Genomic DNA, 19,574 nt, shown 5'->3' with positions numbered 1-19,574 from the left:
GGGGAGCCAAAAGGTCAGACAAGTCTCTTCTGCAAAGTGTGGACTTATGCTGGACTCAAGTGTAATCCTACCAGGAGGTTTGCAAATTATGAAGCTCTTTCACGTCCTGCCACCCACTGCAGCCTCTGCAAACAAGTAATCATAGGTAAAGCTGAAGCCCTTGGTTACAAAAACCTCCCTCACCTCTGAACTGTGGCTGCTCCACAGCAGATTGCAAGGATGACCCTGGTCTAGGAGACCACAGCACTCAAAGTGCATTTGCATCACTGGATGCTGATGGCACCTGGAATCGACTGGGCAAAAATAGCACGTGCCCTCTGGGGACTACATAGGACTTGCGTGGGAAACTGGGATCTGGATTACAGAACTGTCCTTCCCTGCCTGGCTGTGTGGCAAGCTTGTCTCTCTGGTGGCACCTAGGTCCTTTGCGACTCCCTCTTTTTATTATCATTCAAATGCATTACTAGTAACAACAATTACTCTCTGAGTACTCAAAGCAATCTGTGTGCTTTGCTTTAGTTTCTTCTGCAGGTGCTGGGTGAAAAAGAGTCTGGCAACAGAAGAGACTTGTATGAGCATGGAAGATGAACAGAACCAGGGGAGACCTTTGCTCTTTTCTTGCTCATTAAAGCAGCACTCTGCCTTTCATCATGCGCATTTTCGTGCCTTCAAAATAAACTGTTCCTTAAGGATTTCTGTAATAGTCACTTCTAAGCTGTGTTACTTTGGTGTCTGCTGTTTTATCAAATATATTTAAGAAAAGAAATACTGGGGTTAGCAGCTCTAAACACTACCTCTTCATCTGTGCTGGGGGCTGGCAGAAGGATGCTCTTTTAGTGTAATGATACAGTAAATAATGATTTTTGCCTGCTCTGCTTCAGGGAGATGACTAGTAATTTTAAATTGCAGTACATGCATACTAACAGTAGTATGTAGGTGCCCTAACTGATAATCCCAGCTGAGCAAGGTGGTGTACAAATACAGAGCATAGGACTGTCTCTGTTTTGAATGCTAGAAAAAAGGAATATAAGTAAACTGCGAATATATCTACTAAGCAAAGAGTTTCAGTAGTTAACACAACTCATTACTGTCAAGTGTCTCTTTTAAGTAGGAAGGCTAAGCTGCACCTTGAAGTATCAACAGTGGTAAAGGAGAGTGCACCCAAAACCACATTCACTGAGAAAATGCCCAGGCAGGTCCTAGCTTCTCAGCTCTTTTCTTTCACTGTATCATTGAGCAGAAGATCTAAGCAGTGCCTCTGAGTTTAGCACATGCCCAAACGCATCCCACACATCAAAGTACCAAAATAGATATTTTTATTTAAGCACCAGGTCAGCACTTCGTTGGGCAAGGGCTCCAGAGAAAGTGTCTTAGCTACTGCGGTAAGCAAAGAAAGGAAAAATACTTAGACCACGAATTTTGTGTATTCACACAGGCCACCATATGCCATATCAGCCAGGAAACTTCACCGCAAAGCCTGCACACTTGTGCTTCTATAAATTCGAATGACATTTACTGTCCTGTTAAGCTGAGGTAGTACTGCTCTAAATGACACTGAAAGATTAAGAAGTTCACACACTGGAAATAGACTTATTGGGACATCCACTTAGCCATTCTCTTTTCTAATGAGATAGCAGATAAAATCTCATCAGTGGGCTTTAGAAATCAAGTAATGACAACACCTTTGTTCAGCGAAGAGAATGGATTTAAAAAAGGCAGCAGTCAAATCTGAATGGAACTGCCTCCCTTAACTCCTTCTCTGGTGTTAATCTTTGGTGTCAATAGTCTACACTGATAAACATTTTTACAGTGTGTCACTCCAGAATTACCAATTCAAAATACAAAGTCATAAGCTGCATTTACTAACTTTCTTGGGTTCCTAGTAAGATTTATCTGTATAACCTTTTAATTTTGAAATAAAATTTGACATGATCACTTCAAGAGGAAAATTGGGTAGTAAAATGAAGGCAAATTAAAATAAACATCAAATATCCTCTGCACTAATGGACTCTGAAGTCCCGGTAGTCCAAAAAAGCTTCCTGAGCATCATACGGAAGACAGGAGAGCAGGACGATGTTAAGAAATCCAATTGTAGTCATTAGAGTATGATGCAGAAGTTACAAAATTAGTGGTGAATTCATCTCACTTCTCAGGGATACGAGAGAAAGCCTGGATTTTCATCAGTACAAGCATTAAAAGTACAAGCCAGTACCCTCAGCACACCCTTGCTAGGGCACATCAATCTAAGGCCACCAGTACTGCTAGAATTAAACTTCCTAAACTTCTGCAGTTACTATAGCTCCAATGCTTGTTTTCATACCAAAATAGGAAGGAAACTCAAGCATTCAGTCCTCAACTTTGGTGTTGTTGTCGTGTCACCTCCCTTCAGTTTTGCATTATCTGTCGTTTACGACCCCTGCAGCATGGCTACCTTGTGCAGAGTGCCTAGCTATAGAGACAAAATGAGGAAAGAGAAGGGGGGGAAAGGGAGAGATGGTAGAAAAGGGGCGGGGGGGGGGGGGGAGGAAGAGAAAGCAAGCTTTTCAACTTTTTCTCACCTAACTTCGGACTTTTTTTTTTTATTTTATTTCTTCTGACCTCCCTTTTCCCTCCCTTGAGCCGCCCCCGCCCGCCGCAGGGGGCGGCCCGCCGGCCCCGCCAGACGCCGAGGGGAGCCGCCTCCCGCCACGGGGGCGGCTCCTCCCCGGGGCCGGCGCCCGTCTTAAAGCGGCGCCGGGGCCGGGGGGGACGGCCGCCGTCCCGCTGCCAGCGTCCGGCCATGGCCCGCGACCGCGGCCCGCCCGTGCTGCGGCAGCCCGCCGCCTCCTCCTCCGCCGCCGCTCTCCCCGCCGAGGCCCGCGGCTGGGGCTGGCTGGGAGCGGGGCTGTGGCCGGCGCTGGTGGTGGGGCTGCTGGCCGCCCTCGTCGCTTGGCTCTGGTACGGCAGCGGTGACGGGCGAAGCGAGGAAAGCGGCGAGGCGGCGGCCGGGACGGTCCCGCTGCGGGGCGGCGGCGAGGGGCCCCCGCAGGCCAGGGCCGAGGCGGCGGCGGCCACAGGTACCGGGCGGGGGGGCTGCGGGGAGGGAGCCGATGCTCCGGGGGTCTGGTCTGCCCCAGCCTGCCAGCGGGGAGTTGGGTTTGCCGGCGCTAGGCTTAACTGCGTTGCTTAAATCCTGCCTGCTCTAAAGAAATGTCATTTTTAGCAGATCGTCTGGCGAGCGGTGAGCAAGTGCTGCTGGAGGCCAAGGCTGCTGCCGTGTCCAGCCCTCGGAAGCCGGGAGAGGATCTGGCGGCTGTACCAAGGAAGGAGCTTAATCACGTTCAAAGCGGTGGAGTTTCAGGCGGACCTCTGCAGATAGAGCAGCTGCTCCCGAAGCAGGGTGCCGCCGACTCCAGGGAGCAGCCAGCTGATGTGCGCGGCAGCCAGGCAGGCGATTTGAGACCCGAGATGGGACAGGCAAGCGATGGATGGTGTGTGATGAACTTGGCAGGAGCCTCTGATGATGTCTGTAAGGACAGAATTGAGCAGCAGCCGGGTCAGCCAGCCGAGAGCAAGGACTTGGACCATGAAGAGTGGGAAGTTGTTTCGGAGCACCTGGCCTGGGGGGAGGCTGGCAAGAACGGCAGCATGGAAGACGCCGACGGCAAGGAATGGGAACAAGGGGACTGCCCCGATGGGGACTTGAAAGCAAAGAGAGTTGCAGCTGTGCCCCCCATGTTTCAAAATATCCATGTGACTTTCCGTGTGCACTACATCACGCACTCTGATGCTCAGCTGATTGGTGTTACTGGTGACCACGAGTGTCTTGGCCAGTGGCACAGCTACGTTCCCCTCAAGTACGACAAGGATGGCTTCTGGTCTGAATCCGTTAGTCTGCCGGTAGACACCAAAGTAGAGTGGAAATTTATCTTGGTGGAGAATGGGAAGGTCCGACGTTGGGAAGAATGCGGTAATAGGACCCTAGTGACTGAACATGAAGATCAAATTGTTCATCAGTGGTGGGGATACCATTAATGAGATTTTGGAAGCTGCTTACCTAATGGCAAACCTGCTTAGATTAATCACAGGGCCCCTAAACTTCACCCCTTCTTCAGTAGGAGACCTTCTCAACTGCAGAGCTCTGTAAGTCCCATATCAAACCTGGTTAAACCATGTGAGCAGCAGATCTTTGCCATCCTCTTTAGGAAATCCATTTGGCAACCTGAGAAATCAACTTCAAATGCGTTCTGAAGATGTGCAAGGTAGGCTACGAAGGCATGAGCAGCATTCCAAGCAGCTGCCTATCCAGGTAAATCTGGACCGTGGACTTGAGTTTGTGTTGCTTAGAGTGGGGCTAAAGATGCATCTTTGTACCGACTGCTTAGGGCTTTTGAAGCATACTAGGAAGTGTGGTTACCTACACTGTAATAGGAACTTAAGTGTTTTAACTTATGTAATGTATTAAGTAAACAATAAACACTTTCAGACTGACAGTCCGTTACAACTTGACCAGTGAACTGACTCATTTTAATAACTTCTATCAAAGTGAGTTACTTGACCTGCAGTCTTAGTGCTAAAGAATTCCTGCCAAGTGGCTGGCACTCTTTGGAATAACAAAGGTTTAACCCCAAAGTACTTCATTCTCTAGTCCCTACTCTCCAGGAAGCACCTCAGCTCAAACGAAGGCTTGGCAGATAGGTCCCTTTTAGTCAGATCATCCTGCTGAGAGGAGACCAAAGGTCAGAAAGGACTGTCTGGGCTTAATGAATTACTTTGTCAGGGTGGGAGCAGGCTTTAAAAAAAAAAAAAAACAAAACCTGGACTGCTGTGATGGCAAGGGAATAGGATTCTCACTGGAATAGAGATAGGTGGCATATTCCGTCTACCTAGGAACAATACCACAGTATTGTTAGAGACTACTTAGCTTAAGTTTGGGTTTGGTTGTTTTTTGTTTTTTTTTTTCTTTCAAGACTAGGCTTTTCAACACAAATTTCTTTTAAGTTGTGGCCCTCTAGTAAGCCAGATAAAGTAGAATGCTTCCAGCTTCAACCAGTTGGTATTTTTTACATGACAGAAGCAGAAAGCTGCTCTGCTTGCCTGCTTTTTGTATTTTTGGTTACTAATACATGATGCTACTTCAGCAAGCTCTTCCTTCCATAATGAGGAACCTAGCTCTAGCTTGCAAATATCCCTTCCCTAGAGTGAACTTGGTCTGAAGAGCATAGCTTTGTAGGAGTTCTGAAGTGCATTAATTAGCACTTAGGTTTGGAACATCTGCTTCAAAAGCACACTGCTGATCTAATTGCCTCTGCTAATTCTTTCCTGCTTTGCATGGTGGAGCAGTTGAGTATGTGGAATGGGTTTTGGTGATAGACTGGAAGATAAGCTTCAGAGGCTTACCTCCTGCATCTAATGGTTAATGGATGTGCAGTTGGTGGGACAATGGTTGAGCTGCTGTGAAGAACAAGTGTCTGAAACGTTGCTACTTGGACTTCAGTACCAGCTGTTTCACGAAACAAATCCATCGAGAGTGGGCTGGGCCGCCTGCTCATGCAGGCATAGCCACAAAATAGCTAAAGAAAATCTTGGGGGGTGTTGAGGGGACGGTGAAGAGGGAGAAAGACTAAGGCAAATGACCAACTGCATTGGCAAGCTGGAATTCTCATTTTCTCATGTAAAACAAGCACCCCAGCCCCCAGCAGCTGCTATGTGGCAGAGCAACTTTTTCTGTGGGTCAGCTACTTCTACAGACACTAGCTGTGGTCTCTGGTTGTCTCAAGCAACCTGAAGATTCAGATGAATAAATTTAATTCCTTCAACAGACCTTTTATAGAAGAGAACAAGGGAGGAAATGTGGGTGGGAGCTAAACTCAAGACTGACTGTAAGCTTTTTGTTAACTGCTTGTCCAGGATGAAAAGTACTCCTGTAACTACTTCTGCATGAGAAGTACTGCAGGTCTGGAAGGAATATGGTATCATTTCTGGCAACTGACTCAAGAGGGAAAGGATGGAGCTGACAATTCAGCAGCTGGTTGATGCTGCTTCAGTGATCTTAAACCCATGTGCATGTGCACACGCTAGTCCTCAACTCTCTTCAAGAGGAAACTAAAATAGGACTTAAGTTACTTACTACATGAACTTAAAAGGAAAACAGGACATAGTATGCCCAGGGTTGAAAAAGAAATACTAACATGAAGCTCATTTCATTTTAGGGGCTACTGCTTCACTGTAATAAATATTTCTACTGTTTAATTATGACTATGATTACTGTGTACAAACAGAGAGCTCTTAATTTCTGTCCACCTGCACCAACAGTGAGTACACAAAACACTTGTATGGATATCAGTCAGTAACTTACAGCTTTAACTGAATATCGCGCTGGAACTAGTGGCTTGGTACCTTAGTTGCATTTTTTTGCACTGAGATTTTCTAACAAATTTAAGTGAACAAAATCCCAAATATACAGAGGTACAGTTGAAATAGTAATTGATCTTCAGAAATCACTGAAGTCAAAGCAAAACATGTTATTTCAAGCTGTTTACAATTATTTTTTCACATTAATGCAAGCTCTTCATATAGTCACATATTGTCAACATAAAAAGCACTTGTCCAACAGCCACTGCCATTTGAGTGTATTTATACATACATTGGAGGCTTGTCTGAGAAGATTAACTGTGGTATTAGATTAAGATATTCACTAGAAAGCCACTTAACCTACACTAGAATAGATTCTCTAATGCAATGATGAACATGTTTCAAACAGACTAACCCCGAGAAGTCTCTCAAATTAAGAATAATTTTTTTTAATTAAACACCCTGTGCTTTGATCCCACAGACAATGCATACAGTCCTCATGATTGCATCATCTTGCTGAATGATCAAGCAAGGTTTCTACAAAGACCTGCACTGCACTTTTGCTATAACCTCTGAATTATTGTGCCATTCACATCACTGCTTGCCCAGCAGGGCCTACGCTATGTAAATTAAATGTTATTTGTATGGTGAAAGAAGGAACTCTGTATTATTGGAGGAGCCAATTAGTATTTTCTCCAAGTTTACAGAGATGATTCCTCATTATTGAACAATCTAGTCACTCAAGCATGAAGGTAGACTTAAAAGTTGCCCTGCTGCATAAAAATGATTATGCTAGAACAGACTGATATATGACTAGTACGATGTCCTGGCTGTGAGACTAGTGAAGCTACATGTGAGAAACAAGTTCTTGTTGACATTCCTATGTGGATATAACAGCCTAGCAGCCCGCGGCTCAGGATATCTAAAAGCAAATAATGAACCATCTCACTCACAGCCTGGCAAAGCCAGGAAGACTGCAACCAAAGATCTACTTTTTAAGTTCACAGGCTCATACTGCTGACAACAAACTTCTGGCAAATTTGACAATTTGATTACTTACAGCTGAAATGCAATTTACTCTTATTTGTGAAGTAGTTTGGTGTACAAATGCTAAATGCTGCACCTGGATGGCAAGCTGAGCAGACAGCCTGTGGCTGGAATGGGTACTGGCCATAAACCAGTTTGAAATCACATACAGGAACTTGCATTGCAACTTGTTTGCTTCCTATTCGCTTTGCAGGTGCCTTTGTAAAAACCATGCCCACCCCACATGCTCTCTGGGAGTTAAACTTACTGTTTGGAGCCTCTCCACATGATCCATTCAAAAATATTACACTGGTAATAGGTTTTCTCTTTAGGGGGTTGGTTGCCATCTGTGGTGTCCTGCTGTGGTCAAGATTTGCCTAACAGTCCTCCTGTCATCCACCTGTATGACACGGAATAACAAAGTGCTATTCATGCTGCAAAGTCCAGGATGTATAGAGCTGCTCTGGGGCCCACAAGTCTGGGAACCTTTTACTTCCCCACGCCAATTCTTTGCCTTCTGCTGGTGGCAGGGAGGAAGCCCAGACCTGTTCCCAACTCCGCTGGATTTCAGCACAAGGATGTTAAGCTGCCTTTCTGCTTGGCAGATCTCCCTTCTCTCTGGCTACTTGTACCTCTCCACCTGCTCCCTTCTGTTCACAGGGCTGCAGTCTCTTGAAACTCTTCTTAGCTTGGCTCTTTGAACGCAACTGAGAGTGCACTTTTCATTGACCTTTTCAAACCTGCTGGGCTATGGAGTGAATACGTGCTCTCATTCTCTAGATCTCGCCCTTTTCTTATGAAAACTTTGGTAGATCTGTCAAATATGTATAACGAGTCCAGACTGTGATACACAAGCCATCTGAAATGATCCTTTCATTATCAATGCAACCAATTCCTAGGAAAGGGGAGACACCTTTATTAACATTTTGACTAAGCCTGCAACACTGTTGCCAAAAATGACAGAATCAGTGGAAAAAAAATATTAGGAAATACAGAGAATTACCTAGATTAAATCAAAATACTGTTGACAAAAACTGAGGACACCTTAGGAACAACTCGCTAACCTATTATCACACAACAACACCTCAAACTAAAAAAAACTCAGAATTTATCTACTCTGAATATAGTCCTGTAGCTTCCAAGTCAACAAAACCAAGCTTGTATCTGCATGGCTTGTGCTCTTGAAGCTACTTTCGCTGAGCCGTAGCTACAAATCATTTGGTTTGGACAAAATCACGGCGTAAGCCCCTTGAATTCAAGCACGGTCTTCCATGCTGCTACAAATCCAAGGCCATAATTGCTTTTCAGAAAGCAGATAATGAGGAAAAACACTAATGCTAGTGAAGCTGCCCCACTGGCACCTCCTGCTGACCCTGGGGATGGTCTACTTTTCGGTGCTTGGGTACCAATTTATTGCAGAAGGACATCTTGCCCCTTGTTTTGTCAGTACTGTTTATAGCAAGGACTCCCCTCCTACCAGGCCAGCAGCTTCCGTGACCAGCTTCTCAGACAGCTTTGCTAGACTCTGAAGGGGCAGCACTATTAATCTGCGCTTCACAAATAGTCCCCAGATAAAAATCAAATGGCAAATTCTGGAAAAGTACTCAATTTGGGATGAGTACAAACTTCTTCCTCCCGTCTTTTTTTTCCAACAACTATCTTGTTCCCTTAGATATTGTCAAACACTAATGAGGCTTTAAACATCAATCTGATACTTTGGTGATCCTGTTCATCTTACTACTTTGGAATTGTTTTTAGCATTGGATAGTCCTTTAACTCTTCTAAGTGCACGAAGTCATTTGCCCTCTGCTGCAAAATCCTCAAATGTCAGAACACACAGGAGGTTTTAAAATAAATTCAGGTGTGCTCAACATGTCTTCCTGTTTAGTACTAAATCTTACACCAGGAATGGCCTTTGAAAATATTATTCTTAGGCACTTGTATTATGGGAAAGTTGTCTGTATTGGTGACTCAACTGAAGAGCATTTTGGAGACCAACTGAAAGTAATACGCCCAGCTATTTTAGCAAACTCCCTAAATACCAGGCTCCACCACCCATATTAAGTCATACTAGACTCTTATAAGGAAAAAAGTCAGTATAGAATCAAAATGCATTTTTTTTTCTGCCTGAACTTCACCTATTCTAGTTTTTATAGAGGGACACAGATTGAAGAAGGACAAGAAGTCCCAAACTAGGCACATACACATCCCTCAGCTGCAAGTCTAAATGCGAGTGTTATGCTTACAAAGCTAATCCAGTGCAGACTGTGGACTCTCCCCTTGTACTATGAATCAAGCCAAATATCCCAACAAGCAGTGAAAATGACATAAAAAATTACTACTTGATGAGTCCATTCTGCCTAAAGGAATCATGGTATAGGATGCAATCTGTGCAGGCTTGCAGTTGTAGGTATGTGGTTCAACACTTCATCTCAACATTAACAGGAGCCATGGGCAGGTTTCCTGCTTTTATTGGAAATACCCGGCAGTGCTGGGACATCCAGATGAATTGGAATCTATTGAAGTAGTAACATGAAGTATGGAGGGAAGGGCAACCAATTTATTTTAGAAAGGAAAAAAAAAAAAAAAAAAGCCCAACAAACCATTTCAAAACTAACTTTGTAAAAAATAGGACCTGAAACGGTGTGCAAGATCCAGAACACATGGAAGAAATGCTGGAACTTGAAGCAGCCAGCAGTGCCCTGTGGTCAGTATCACTCACAGCACACAGCTATTGAAAATGTGTGTCAGTGAAAAGAGTCTGTATTTAGATGTATTTCTACTCCTCTGTACTACCCACTCATTTAAAAGTAAAAACTGTAAGAAGTGTCATGGCTCCAAGCAAGAACTACAAAACTGTCAGAACTTTTATTATTAATCTTTAAAAATATAACGTATTTTAAACACAATGTACATACGTGAAAGTAATCACTAATTTATATGGCGTCTTCACTTTGATAGCTTTTTCTCCTTTTCCTTTGCTTTTTCTATCTTCATTTTCTGACTTCTGATCACTGATGACATGGCTGAAAATAGCAGCAAGAACAGATTACCTGAACACCACCTTATGTTAAAATGATTGAGGGCTCAGATGCAGACATCTAAAGCTTTGTAATATCCTCCTGCGTGTTACACTGTATTTATCAAGCCCTTATAAATGCAACTTTAGTTTGCAATTCTTTATACGCAGGACCTGAACAGAAAAGATAAAGCTAGTTATAAACAGGCACCACCTCATCTGCTTTGTGAAGCCAAAGCACCAAATGCTGGAGTAGTGGTGAAATGCTACTGACTTGAGAATTTCTTTTTTCGGATGGTGTGAAATTAGTACCTTTGGTCCAACGGTCATGGAAACAGGTTTACTTAGTGTGTACATAAAAGCCCCCCCCCCCCCCCCCCCCCCCCGTATACACTAACTCTTGATACACTGCAGATATGAATATGTATTTTTATGTGGACATAGAAAACAGGCAAACTGAAGATGTTAATGGATGGCAAAGAATAAAGATGAGAACACTTACCTTACACTTTATATATATATTTTGATTAGTTTTAACTAAATCAGGTCACTTGTATGTCCCTGACACATGTGCACTGTACAATGTAGGGAAATAATAATTTCCCAAAACTATGCAGCGAGACTCAACAGGGAAAAGGGGAAGCAACTGGAATGTGCAGTAAGAAAAAGTGCAGATAAAAGAAATTCCATCTCACTTGGCATCCCACCATCACAGGAGTTCATGTGCATTTTACCAGTGACTTCAAAGGGAGCAAGAAGAGAACCTGAAAAGTTCTCCATCATCACTATGGTCACCTCAGATTTAAAAAAAAAGTTGAGCAGGAAAGGCTATGCTTCTGAGGCCACTGCTGGGAAACTATGTTTTTGGAGTCCACTGCTGTCAGAATATATTTGAGTTTCCATGAAAGAGTCATCAGCTTGTTAAACATTTCATTTAATTGGACACGACAGCACACGAGGGCACCCTTCGCCAGCTGCCATGTTTGAAATGTTAAGGATCTTGAAGCTTATTAGAGTTAAGGGGCTGAACAACAGTGCATTGTGGAGTTAATCTAATTACTCTCCTAGGAGCAGGATAACGTAGAAGTGGGTACTGCTACTAAAACAGTCACATCTAAACTGACCTCATGCAAAAACACAGGTAGTGCTTTGGCAGGAAACAAGAACAGTTTCTGGAGACTGTGGGTATTTTAAATAAAATAGGAATATTTTTTGTAAATTCTGGCACCTTTGTTTTTTATCTGTAATGATTCCACCGGGTTTTGCAGGCTTTCCTTCTTGTTCTGTAGCCTCCTAGATGTATTCTGACTAGTTTCCATGGGCTGAGAAGCTAGTGAGAAAATTATTCATCAGTATGTTATCACGGATTTTTTTTTTTTAAAAAAAGGTCATTACAAATTATTTAAACATTCCATCTGAAGTAAAGTTCTTAGAAAATAAAATTTCAAACAATAAAACTTCCAGTAGCAAAGAAAATGAGTAAGACAACAAGGTTATTGACAGAAATTTATACTTAGCGGTACTTCTCTTTAAGCGAAAATACAACCACATTTCTATTTTGCCTATAAATTTCCCCATTTGGGGAACAGAGAAAAAGTGCTTAATGTTACTAAAATAGTGTTTATGCCCACAACTTCTGAAGTCCCTCGTTGCCAGTAAAACCGCAAGGGTTGTACAAAGGAAAGCAATAGCGTCACTTGCATTTTACAGATGCAAAACTAAGGTACAGAAAGATGTAACTTACTCAAGCCAGGAATAAAACCAAAAATTCCAAGTCTTTTAAGATCCAGACCAGTGCAGAATTCAACTGGCATTGTGCCTGTCTGACTGAACACTAACACCCACAGACTGACATGGTCATGCCAGTACTTTATGAACAACTATGGTCTCCCACCCTGGAGCTTCTTCTGACCAGAACTTGGACTGTTTCCTTTTTGTTACAGTCATCAATTCTCAAAAAGAGGCAAAAAAAAAAAAAAAAGGAGCCAGAGATGGAGGTAACTGGCTGACTATTTGATATTTGAACTGTTTGATTAACAAACAAAGCAAAAAAACCAAAACACAACAAAAAAAGAGTGATGCCACTTATCTTTCTCTTTGAACTGAGCAATGACTGGCAACTGGCTGAAGGTTACAGTTGTGACCTGCTAGATTTCCTGTGGCCTACACGGAAACAATTTGGGGTTTATGTCCAATTGCAGAGATGTCCACACTCCACCAAGCCTGCGTGTTTCCTAAAACAGGTGCAATCCAGAACCAAGGCTTGCAAATTGCAGGGACGGTTGTGTTGCTCTACAGGTACAGAAATTTCTATGTACTCACTCACATAGCCAGTTCAGCACTTTGATGGGGAAATGCCACGCACATTTACACTCTGCTTACGAACAGGCATTTCTTAGTTGTCAAACATGCATAAAAACACAGATTAGCTAACAAATATGCACTTCATCTTTGCACAGCCAGGCAGCCGGAGGAAGCAAAGGTCAATGAACAACAATGTTCATGTTCTAGTCAGGATGACTGCTCAGCCCAGCTGTTTTAGGTACCACTCTGCATAAAGAGAAGATCCTGGTGTTTCTAAAACGCAAAAGATAAAGTGACTGAGGAGAAGTCTGTGTTGACAAAGTAACAACACAATACAGACATGCTAAGGTTAGGTTGAAACTACAAAAAAATCCCACCTGAGAAGCAGGAAACATTAGTCCTTTTGAGCTCCTTGGAGCTATGGTTAGATTTTTGCCTGTACCAGAACTACCTTAGAGCTAGGTGTTCAGCATCTCTATCATACTCCCACCCGCAGTGCTTATGTGCCCTCTAAGAGAAATGATGTTTTCAGACCTTGCGAAATAGAGAAATGTAATGTTTAAAAATGGTTTTTGGTAAGTATTACTTGAAAATTTAGTTCCTTCCCTGTTTTTCCTATCGCATCTACTCATTTTGGGGTCTTTCTGCCACTTAAATGTAATAAAGCAGTCCTGACAGCCTGGCTCGCTGGCACGTAATTAATAGACTACCTTGAAAATGTTCACCATCCTCACACATATTTTGTGATGCAGGAAAGCTTATTTGTATCGCTTAAGAGCTACGCAGATGCAGCCTTACATCAAATATTTTCAGTAAACCCCAGAACTTTTCTACATGTGTTACAGGAACCACAACAACTATTACAAATATTAGTATTAGGCAACTGTGTTGCCTGTTACTGCAAATATTGATGTTAAGCATCCCTACAGTCTATTTACTTGAATAAAGCAATTTACCAGTTTTTAAATTTAGTGGTGTATGGAATTTATCTTCTCTTTGTATGATACATTAATCAGCTGCTACATTTTACTCACAATTCATTTTTCACAGAAAAAACCTTCTACTTCAACGGAACTGTGACAGGGCGAAGGCAGTCTGATGTAAGCAAGAACAGGTCACTTTTAGGTAAGTCTGCCAGAACCATTAATGCAGTGCTTTGCAATAACCATCAGTATATTATGTTTCAATAAATTTGCATACTATAACTGCACTTTTTGGAACCACAAATGGAAGATCAATCCCGTGTCAGCCCCGTATGTTTGAGAATTGCTGGCATTTACGTTCAGCAACATGAATGGATTCCATAAGCGACGTATTACAAAGGTACATAAAAAATAAATGCAGTATGAAGTACGGGTACCAAAATCATAGACTGTAAAAGACTGTATCAGTGAATGATGGTGGGACTCCAGTGGTTTCTAGAGAATTGCTGAACGGCTGAATTTAACCTACAGTTTGTAACTCACTCGCTGTACTGGCTGAGAAGAGACCCAGCCAGGCCCTTTGGATCAGTAAATGGGACCAGGCTTACTTATCTGGAGGACTGTGGCTGCATCCTCTGGAGAGCCAACCTTCCTTGTGGATGGTCTATGCTCTGGTGAAGCGCTGGGGCCAGCTGCAAGGTCATCGGGTGGAGCAGTTAATAGCAAGTGCACTGGAGACCGTTCTCTGTATCTCTCCTCCCGAGAGACCTTCTTGGGGGAGGATATATAACAAGGAGCTGCTGAGAAAATGCATGCATCTCCTAGGAGATATCCAAGCAAAGAGCAGTGAGCACATACCTGAAAAGAAACCCCCACAGCAGCTTTGACATGATTTCTTGTAACAGTTACAGGGTTAGGTTCCCTTCACTGCACTCTTTCATACTTTCCATTCCTCATTAGTAGCCAAGGTAGCGGGAGACTATAGCCTCTTTGCAAAACATGCTTATTTCTGTTAAAGTGATTGTCATGTGAAAAATGGCCAGTAAGCCTGCCTAGCATGAAGTAGGGCCTGCTTTTTTCTGCTGACTACTCACTTCATGTTTACTTCCAAAACAGCCTGATGGGAGTATCATAGCTGCTAACAACCCAAGACTCCCTGTACGTTACTGATGACTTGGATCTCATTACTTAGGTATAAGAAGCAGAAAAAACCAATGTTGCTTACACAGGTCTGCAATTTCCTTCCTTTCCAATAACTGATTGATATGCCTTGAATTCCTGGCAGAAAGAGAGTCATAAGGAAAAGAGACAAGACATGCATAGAAATATGCAATCAACGGATTATGTAACATGTTTTCGTATGTATGGCACACAGTGTGTGTGTGTGTAAAAAAAAAAAAAAAAAAAAGTTTGCATGCAACTAACGAGGGGAAGATTTACTACAATTCTCTTGTTCTTCCCATGGTCTATTTTCTTACTCCTAACACCCCTCCTGGGACATCTTGAAAATAGTTCCCGGGGTTTCTAACAAACTCCTCTTCTTCAACTACTTCTCAAGTCTTCTATGTAAAAAACACTACTTGCAGCTATTCTGGAAGCTAGGAAAAATCCCTGGATGTTGCAGCAGGTTTGCTAGAAGGCTGACAGTAACTACCCAGGAGATTTTCTTTAATACTCAGAAATATAGAAAGAGGACCCATAGTAGTTACTCCTCAGGACAAACAGAGGAGTTCTAGCCTATCTCTGAAGCACAGTGGCTTAAATACTAATAAAGAACAATTAAATATATCAGTGTCTGCAGGCAATTTTTACAGAAAATTCACAGAATGGATAATCTATGGGCAAGAAAACAGAAGGCAGCTAAGACTAGTACCTTCAAACCCTGCTGCTCAAAGCTGTATCCTTTTATTTCTGTTTAGGTTACTAAATTCATGTCACCACATCTTAAAAGGTACTGACCACCCAGTACTTGGAAGGAAATCAACGAAATCTGCAATGACCTGATTCCTCTCAAAAGCACATCCATATTTAGATACCTGAATACAGAATTCAAGATCCTAAATTTAGGCACCAAAAATATGACAATATTATCCATGCTAATTAGACAAGACTATCACTATTGATGAGTAACTATCACAGAAGATAGCCATTTCAGGTGTGCTGGTATCAGCCTCTGTGGAGCTGGTCTGCAACAATATACAGATTTTGCATAAGTGCAATAGAGACTTTGTAACAGCATCTGCTAAGAGGTATTTGAGTAAACGACCTAAGAAAATATACTGTATTTGGATTGTATTTTTTGTAATATTCTGTAATGTTCCAGTTTGACATCAATATGGCACGTTCACCCTCAAATGCAGCCAATGAAAACTTACCAAGGGATGTAACGCCTTGGGGCTGACGATCTGCAGTGTGTAAGCATGAAGGATCCCTGCAAGCAAAACGATGGCAAAACTTGCATTCTGCAAGTATTATGCTAAGTTTTGGTAATGCTAGCTAGCCTCCACAGTGAGAATGTGAAGCTCTCATATGTAATCTCCAGATCTTATACACGTAAATTAAAAGCAAACAATGTAAATAAGTTCCAGAGCTCACTCTTAGAGGGATGAAAGTAACATCACAGCTTTGTTTTTTAATTCCCAGGAAGCTTTCAGCATTATGAATAAAACAATACTAAGAAGCTCAGGACTGATGCTGTATTAAAAGCCTTAGAAACTGAATCTCAAATGAGTACTTCAATAAGCAGGTTACTCAGCTAAGTGAAAGCACTTCTCACCGTCCAAAAGTATCCTTTTCCATAATGCTTTCAGTAGCAGAGTCTCTAGCTGCAGTCTCCCTGCATGGAAAAACAAATCGCCGTCAAAATCACAGCAAAAGCTGTGCCAGTAGGATTGGGACGCTTCACATTTTTAGAAGCTAAGCTTGTTTTTCAAGCAGAGTGCAATGGCAGCCACATTCTAATAGTGAAGCAAAGGCATCGTAAAATTGTTATATGAGTTCAGTAAAAGAAGTCTCTTAGAGCTGGAGTGAATTTAGACTACTGAAGCAATGGGTATCTTTGGGAAATAAAGGACTAGATTCATTATGAATACTGGGTATTTATAAGGATGGAAAAAAGACAATAAACTTCTGCTTTAGACAACTAATGCCATTGCAATCTTCCTTCTGGTTACTCACACAACAGTGCTTCTATTTAACTTCAGACCACCTTCCGGTTATGAGGTGCTTTTTAGCCCATACTTCACCTAATAGGATCAGATGACTACTGTAACGTAAGTTCTTGCCTTTTCCAGGTTTGGATCTATGTCTTTTCTCAGGCACTGTAAATTCTTCAAGTACAGTGGTATTTGATGAGAGAATGGAAATGGATCATTGATTAATTTCCAAAAAAAAGCTACACTCATTTTAAGCATGAGCATCGAGAGACACTTGGAAGTGTTCCAGAAAAATAAAATCTTGCTGAATTTTATGCTGACCTTTTGTAGAAATGCTCCATTTCCACCAGCAGCTCTGCTATTCCATCTGAATCTACACAAACCCCCCCTACTAAGCATGCTTGAAGCATAAAAAGTGCTACCTTTATCATACAAAACCTTCTTGCTCTATGTCAGGCTTTCTGTGACAACCTCAGCTTTAGAACAGACAAAAAAAAAAAATCAAGTAAGATTTTATAGCAAATGGTGCTTGCCATTTGGCATCTTATATTTTGATACGGTAACTCTGGATATAGCACAACTTTTAACTAAGGTACTGGGAACAAAAGAAAAATTAATAATAATAAAGCTTCATCTCAGTTTTCACAGGAGACAATCAACAAAATCTACCTAGCAGCACCTTATTCCAGCTTTCCATATACCACTTGTGTATCTTTTGGTAAAGGTCCTCTATTTAATTAATAAAGTATCTATTTAAAAGGAAATTCATTAACTTCTACGGACTTCAGCAATGTCCTGTGGATGCCATTACCACATTTTTCTTTACAGAAAATGCCAAGGTGATGAACGCCTTTTGGTAATCTTTCTCACTTGTTTAACACCAATTCTGTGGTACATAGAAACACAAGCTTTGGAGATTAAGGACACAAACCTGGTTAATGAATCTTCTACATCACTACTTCATTGAGCTATCTCAGAATTCTGATCTACAAGGAACTTCTAGTCTTTACTAGAACATAAACCATTATTTTCTTCCCAATTTTTAAATACATTTTGTACAACAACTCTCTTTTTATTTCTCACAATATTGTCTATATTATCCTATTGTATTCACTTGATCAACATCTATATCTCTGTTGTCCGTGACCTTTTCAAAAAGTGATTTCTCACCTCTTGCAAGGATCTGATCGTAGGCTGAAGACAGCAGCGCATCCTCTACTTGCACCGCCTCTGTGCAGAAGGATGTAGAGAGACAACATCAGAACTAGCACTACCAACAGCACTGAGATAGTCACGTACTTTGACAGTTTTGTATATTGAGGATTGATTAGGTGTAGGATTCCCCCATCCTCATTTCAGCTCTGCAAGAGAACACTGTTGCAAGGGAGAAAATTTCTCTTAAAATCCACACGGTCTGAACCATAAAAGCTCGCACCCATATGTAGAAAAGAACAATTTTTCCCACTGCCACTGTAACCAGAGAACATAGGCAATAATCATATAGTACAGGCTGGCAAAGCACACTGTTGACTGTCATGCCTCCAAAGGACTCTATCTATGATAGGCAAAGTCAAGGTACGAAGAGGCAGTACATTCACTGCTTAAAAAAATCAGACAGACACACCAACTTCTGTGCATGAACCCTTTTTCCGTTTGTGAAATAGAAGCTTCTATATTTAAGCAGTCAAAAAATTTGCATGTTGATAACAGGCAGATCATTCTTCAATAAAAAGACCTGGGAAAAGCAGAAAAACCCAGAATACATAGGATATGGGGACTGATGTTATTTTTTTCCACCAGTATGTATTATGGGAGAAGCGTCACAGTTTAAATAAATTTGATCCTAATCAGAGTCCATGAATTATACTTTCCTTTATGAAGTATCCTTATGTTCTGCATTAGAAACATCAGGATTTGTGCTGTATTGATTTTTCAACTTCATGTGCCACTGTCATTATCATTTGTTTGGTAAAAAAAAAAATTGCCTGCTTCGACAATGAGAGAAGGGCTATTTATATAAGGCAGAAAAAGAAGAAAGGAGTTCTAAATTCAAATAAAAGCAGAAACACCAAGAAGCAAGCAGTAAAGGCAAATGGTGTAGTCACCTTCTATTTCCATACTACCTAAAGCATCCAAGGAACCTGGAAAACAACAGAAGCTTTGGAAGCTTTCAGATTATCTTGAGCTTACTCGTACACCCAACTTTCTTGCAAAAAGGCATCCTATACTGCTCCTGAAACACGTGACTAGCCAGATCCTAGCTTTAGAAGGCTACAGAAGTACACAGCACACAACAGAAATAACTGTATTACTCTTACACTGTATTCCTCATGGTTGCTAAAGGCCATTTTCTCCCACCATTGATGTCATTGTTGCAAAGATCCACAGAGGGAATGTCATTGTCTGACCTTGTTAATTCCTGAAGAATCCTCTTTAGATCCTGCAATGGCTCTTCCTTCAAAATGCCTGGCTTGGAAAGCATCTGAAATAAAATCATTCAGTTACAAAGTATTTATAAAGGGCACTCTCTTCTTCAATTCTTACCTATACTCATCCAAAGTCACGTGTTTTTCCTCCCTCTACTCTTGTCTTACCAGTTAGAAACAGGGAAGATTTTTTTGTGATTTTAGTTAAGAAGTGTTGGAGGCTAGATGATGATAACTTGAAGACTGTCAAAATAGTCTCTGAATATGACCGCACTCTCATCTGGAAAGTTATCTGACAGAAATGCGTAAAGCAACTAAAGGTGATCGAGGGAGAGCATGGCTAACATCTGCGTTTTGAATAAATGTTGTAAAAAGGTTATGACTACTG

At 41.8% G+C, this 19,574-nt stretch overlaps 2 protein-coding genes across 3 annotated transcripts in view; one reads left to right on the top strand and one right to left on the bottom strand.

Moving 5' to 3' along the window:
* The first annotated feature begins 2,714 nt into the window (after nucleotides 1-2,714).
* STBD1 (starch binding domain 1) lies at nucleotides 2,715-4,472 on the top strand. The gene is made up of 2 exons (XM_030017892.2): nucleotides 2,715-3,056; nucleotides 3,203-4,472. The coding sequence occupies exons 1-2, from the start codon at nucleotides 2,780-2,782 to the stop codon at nucleotides 4,012-4,014; spliced, it is 1,089 nt and encodes a 362-aa protein (XP_029873752.1). The 5' UTR covers nucleotides 2,715-2,779; the 3' UTR covers nucleotides 4,015-4,472.
* A 5,736-nt stretch (nucleotides 4,473-10,208) lies between these two features.
* CCDC158 (coiled-coil domain containing 158) overlaps nucleotides 10,209-19,574 on the bottom strand; it is a 35,304-nt gene continuing 25,938 nt past the window's right edge. For both annotated transcript variants that reach the window (XM_030017879.1, XM_030017869.1), the window contains 7 exons: nucleotides 19,079-19,242; nucleotides 17,931-17,990; nucleotides 16,382-16,441; nucleotides 15,981-16,036; nucleotides 14,214-14,426; nucleotides 11,607-11,708; nucleotides 10,209-10,385 (listed from right to left, as the gene is read on the bottom strand). In XM_030017879.1, the coding sequence (XP_029873739.1) occupies nucleotides 10,309-10,385; nucleotides 11,607-11,708; nucleotides 14,214-14,426; nucleotides 15,981-16,036; nucleotides 16,382-16,441; nucleotides 17,931-17,990; nucleotides 19,079-19,242 (732 nt within the window). In that variant the 3' untranslated portion in view covers nucleotides 10,209-10,308. The remainder of the gene's footprint in view (nucleotides 10,386-11,606; nucleotides 11,709-14,213; nucleotides 14,427-15,980; nucleotides 16,037-16,381; nucleotides 16,442-17,930; nucleotides 17,991-19,078; nucleotides 19,243-19,574) is intronic.

This window comes from Aquila chrysaetos, chromosome 1 (genome assembly GCF_900496995.4).
Source record: "Aquila chrysaetos chrysaetos chromosome 1, bAquChr1.4, whole genome shotgun sequence".
In the NCBI taxonomy this organism is placed as follows: domain Eukaryota; kingdom Metazoa; phylum Chordata; class Aves; order Accipitriformes; family Accipitridae; genus Aquila; species Aquila chrysaetos.
Note: the sequence above shows the minus strand (reverse complement) of the source record. Positions and strands in the feature narration are given on the sequence as shown.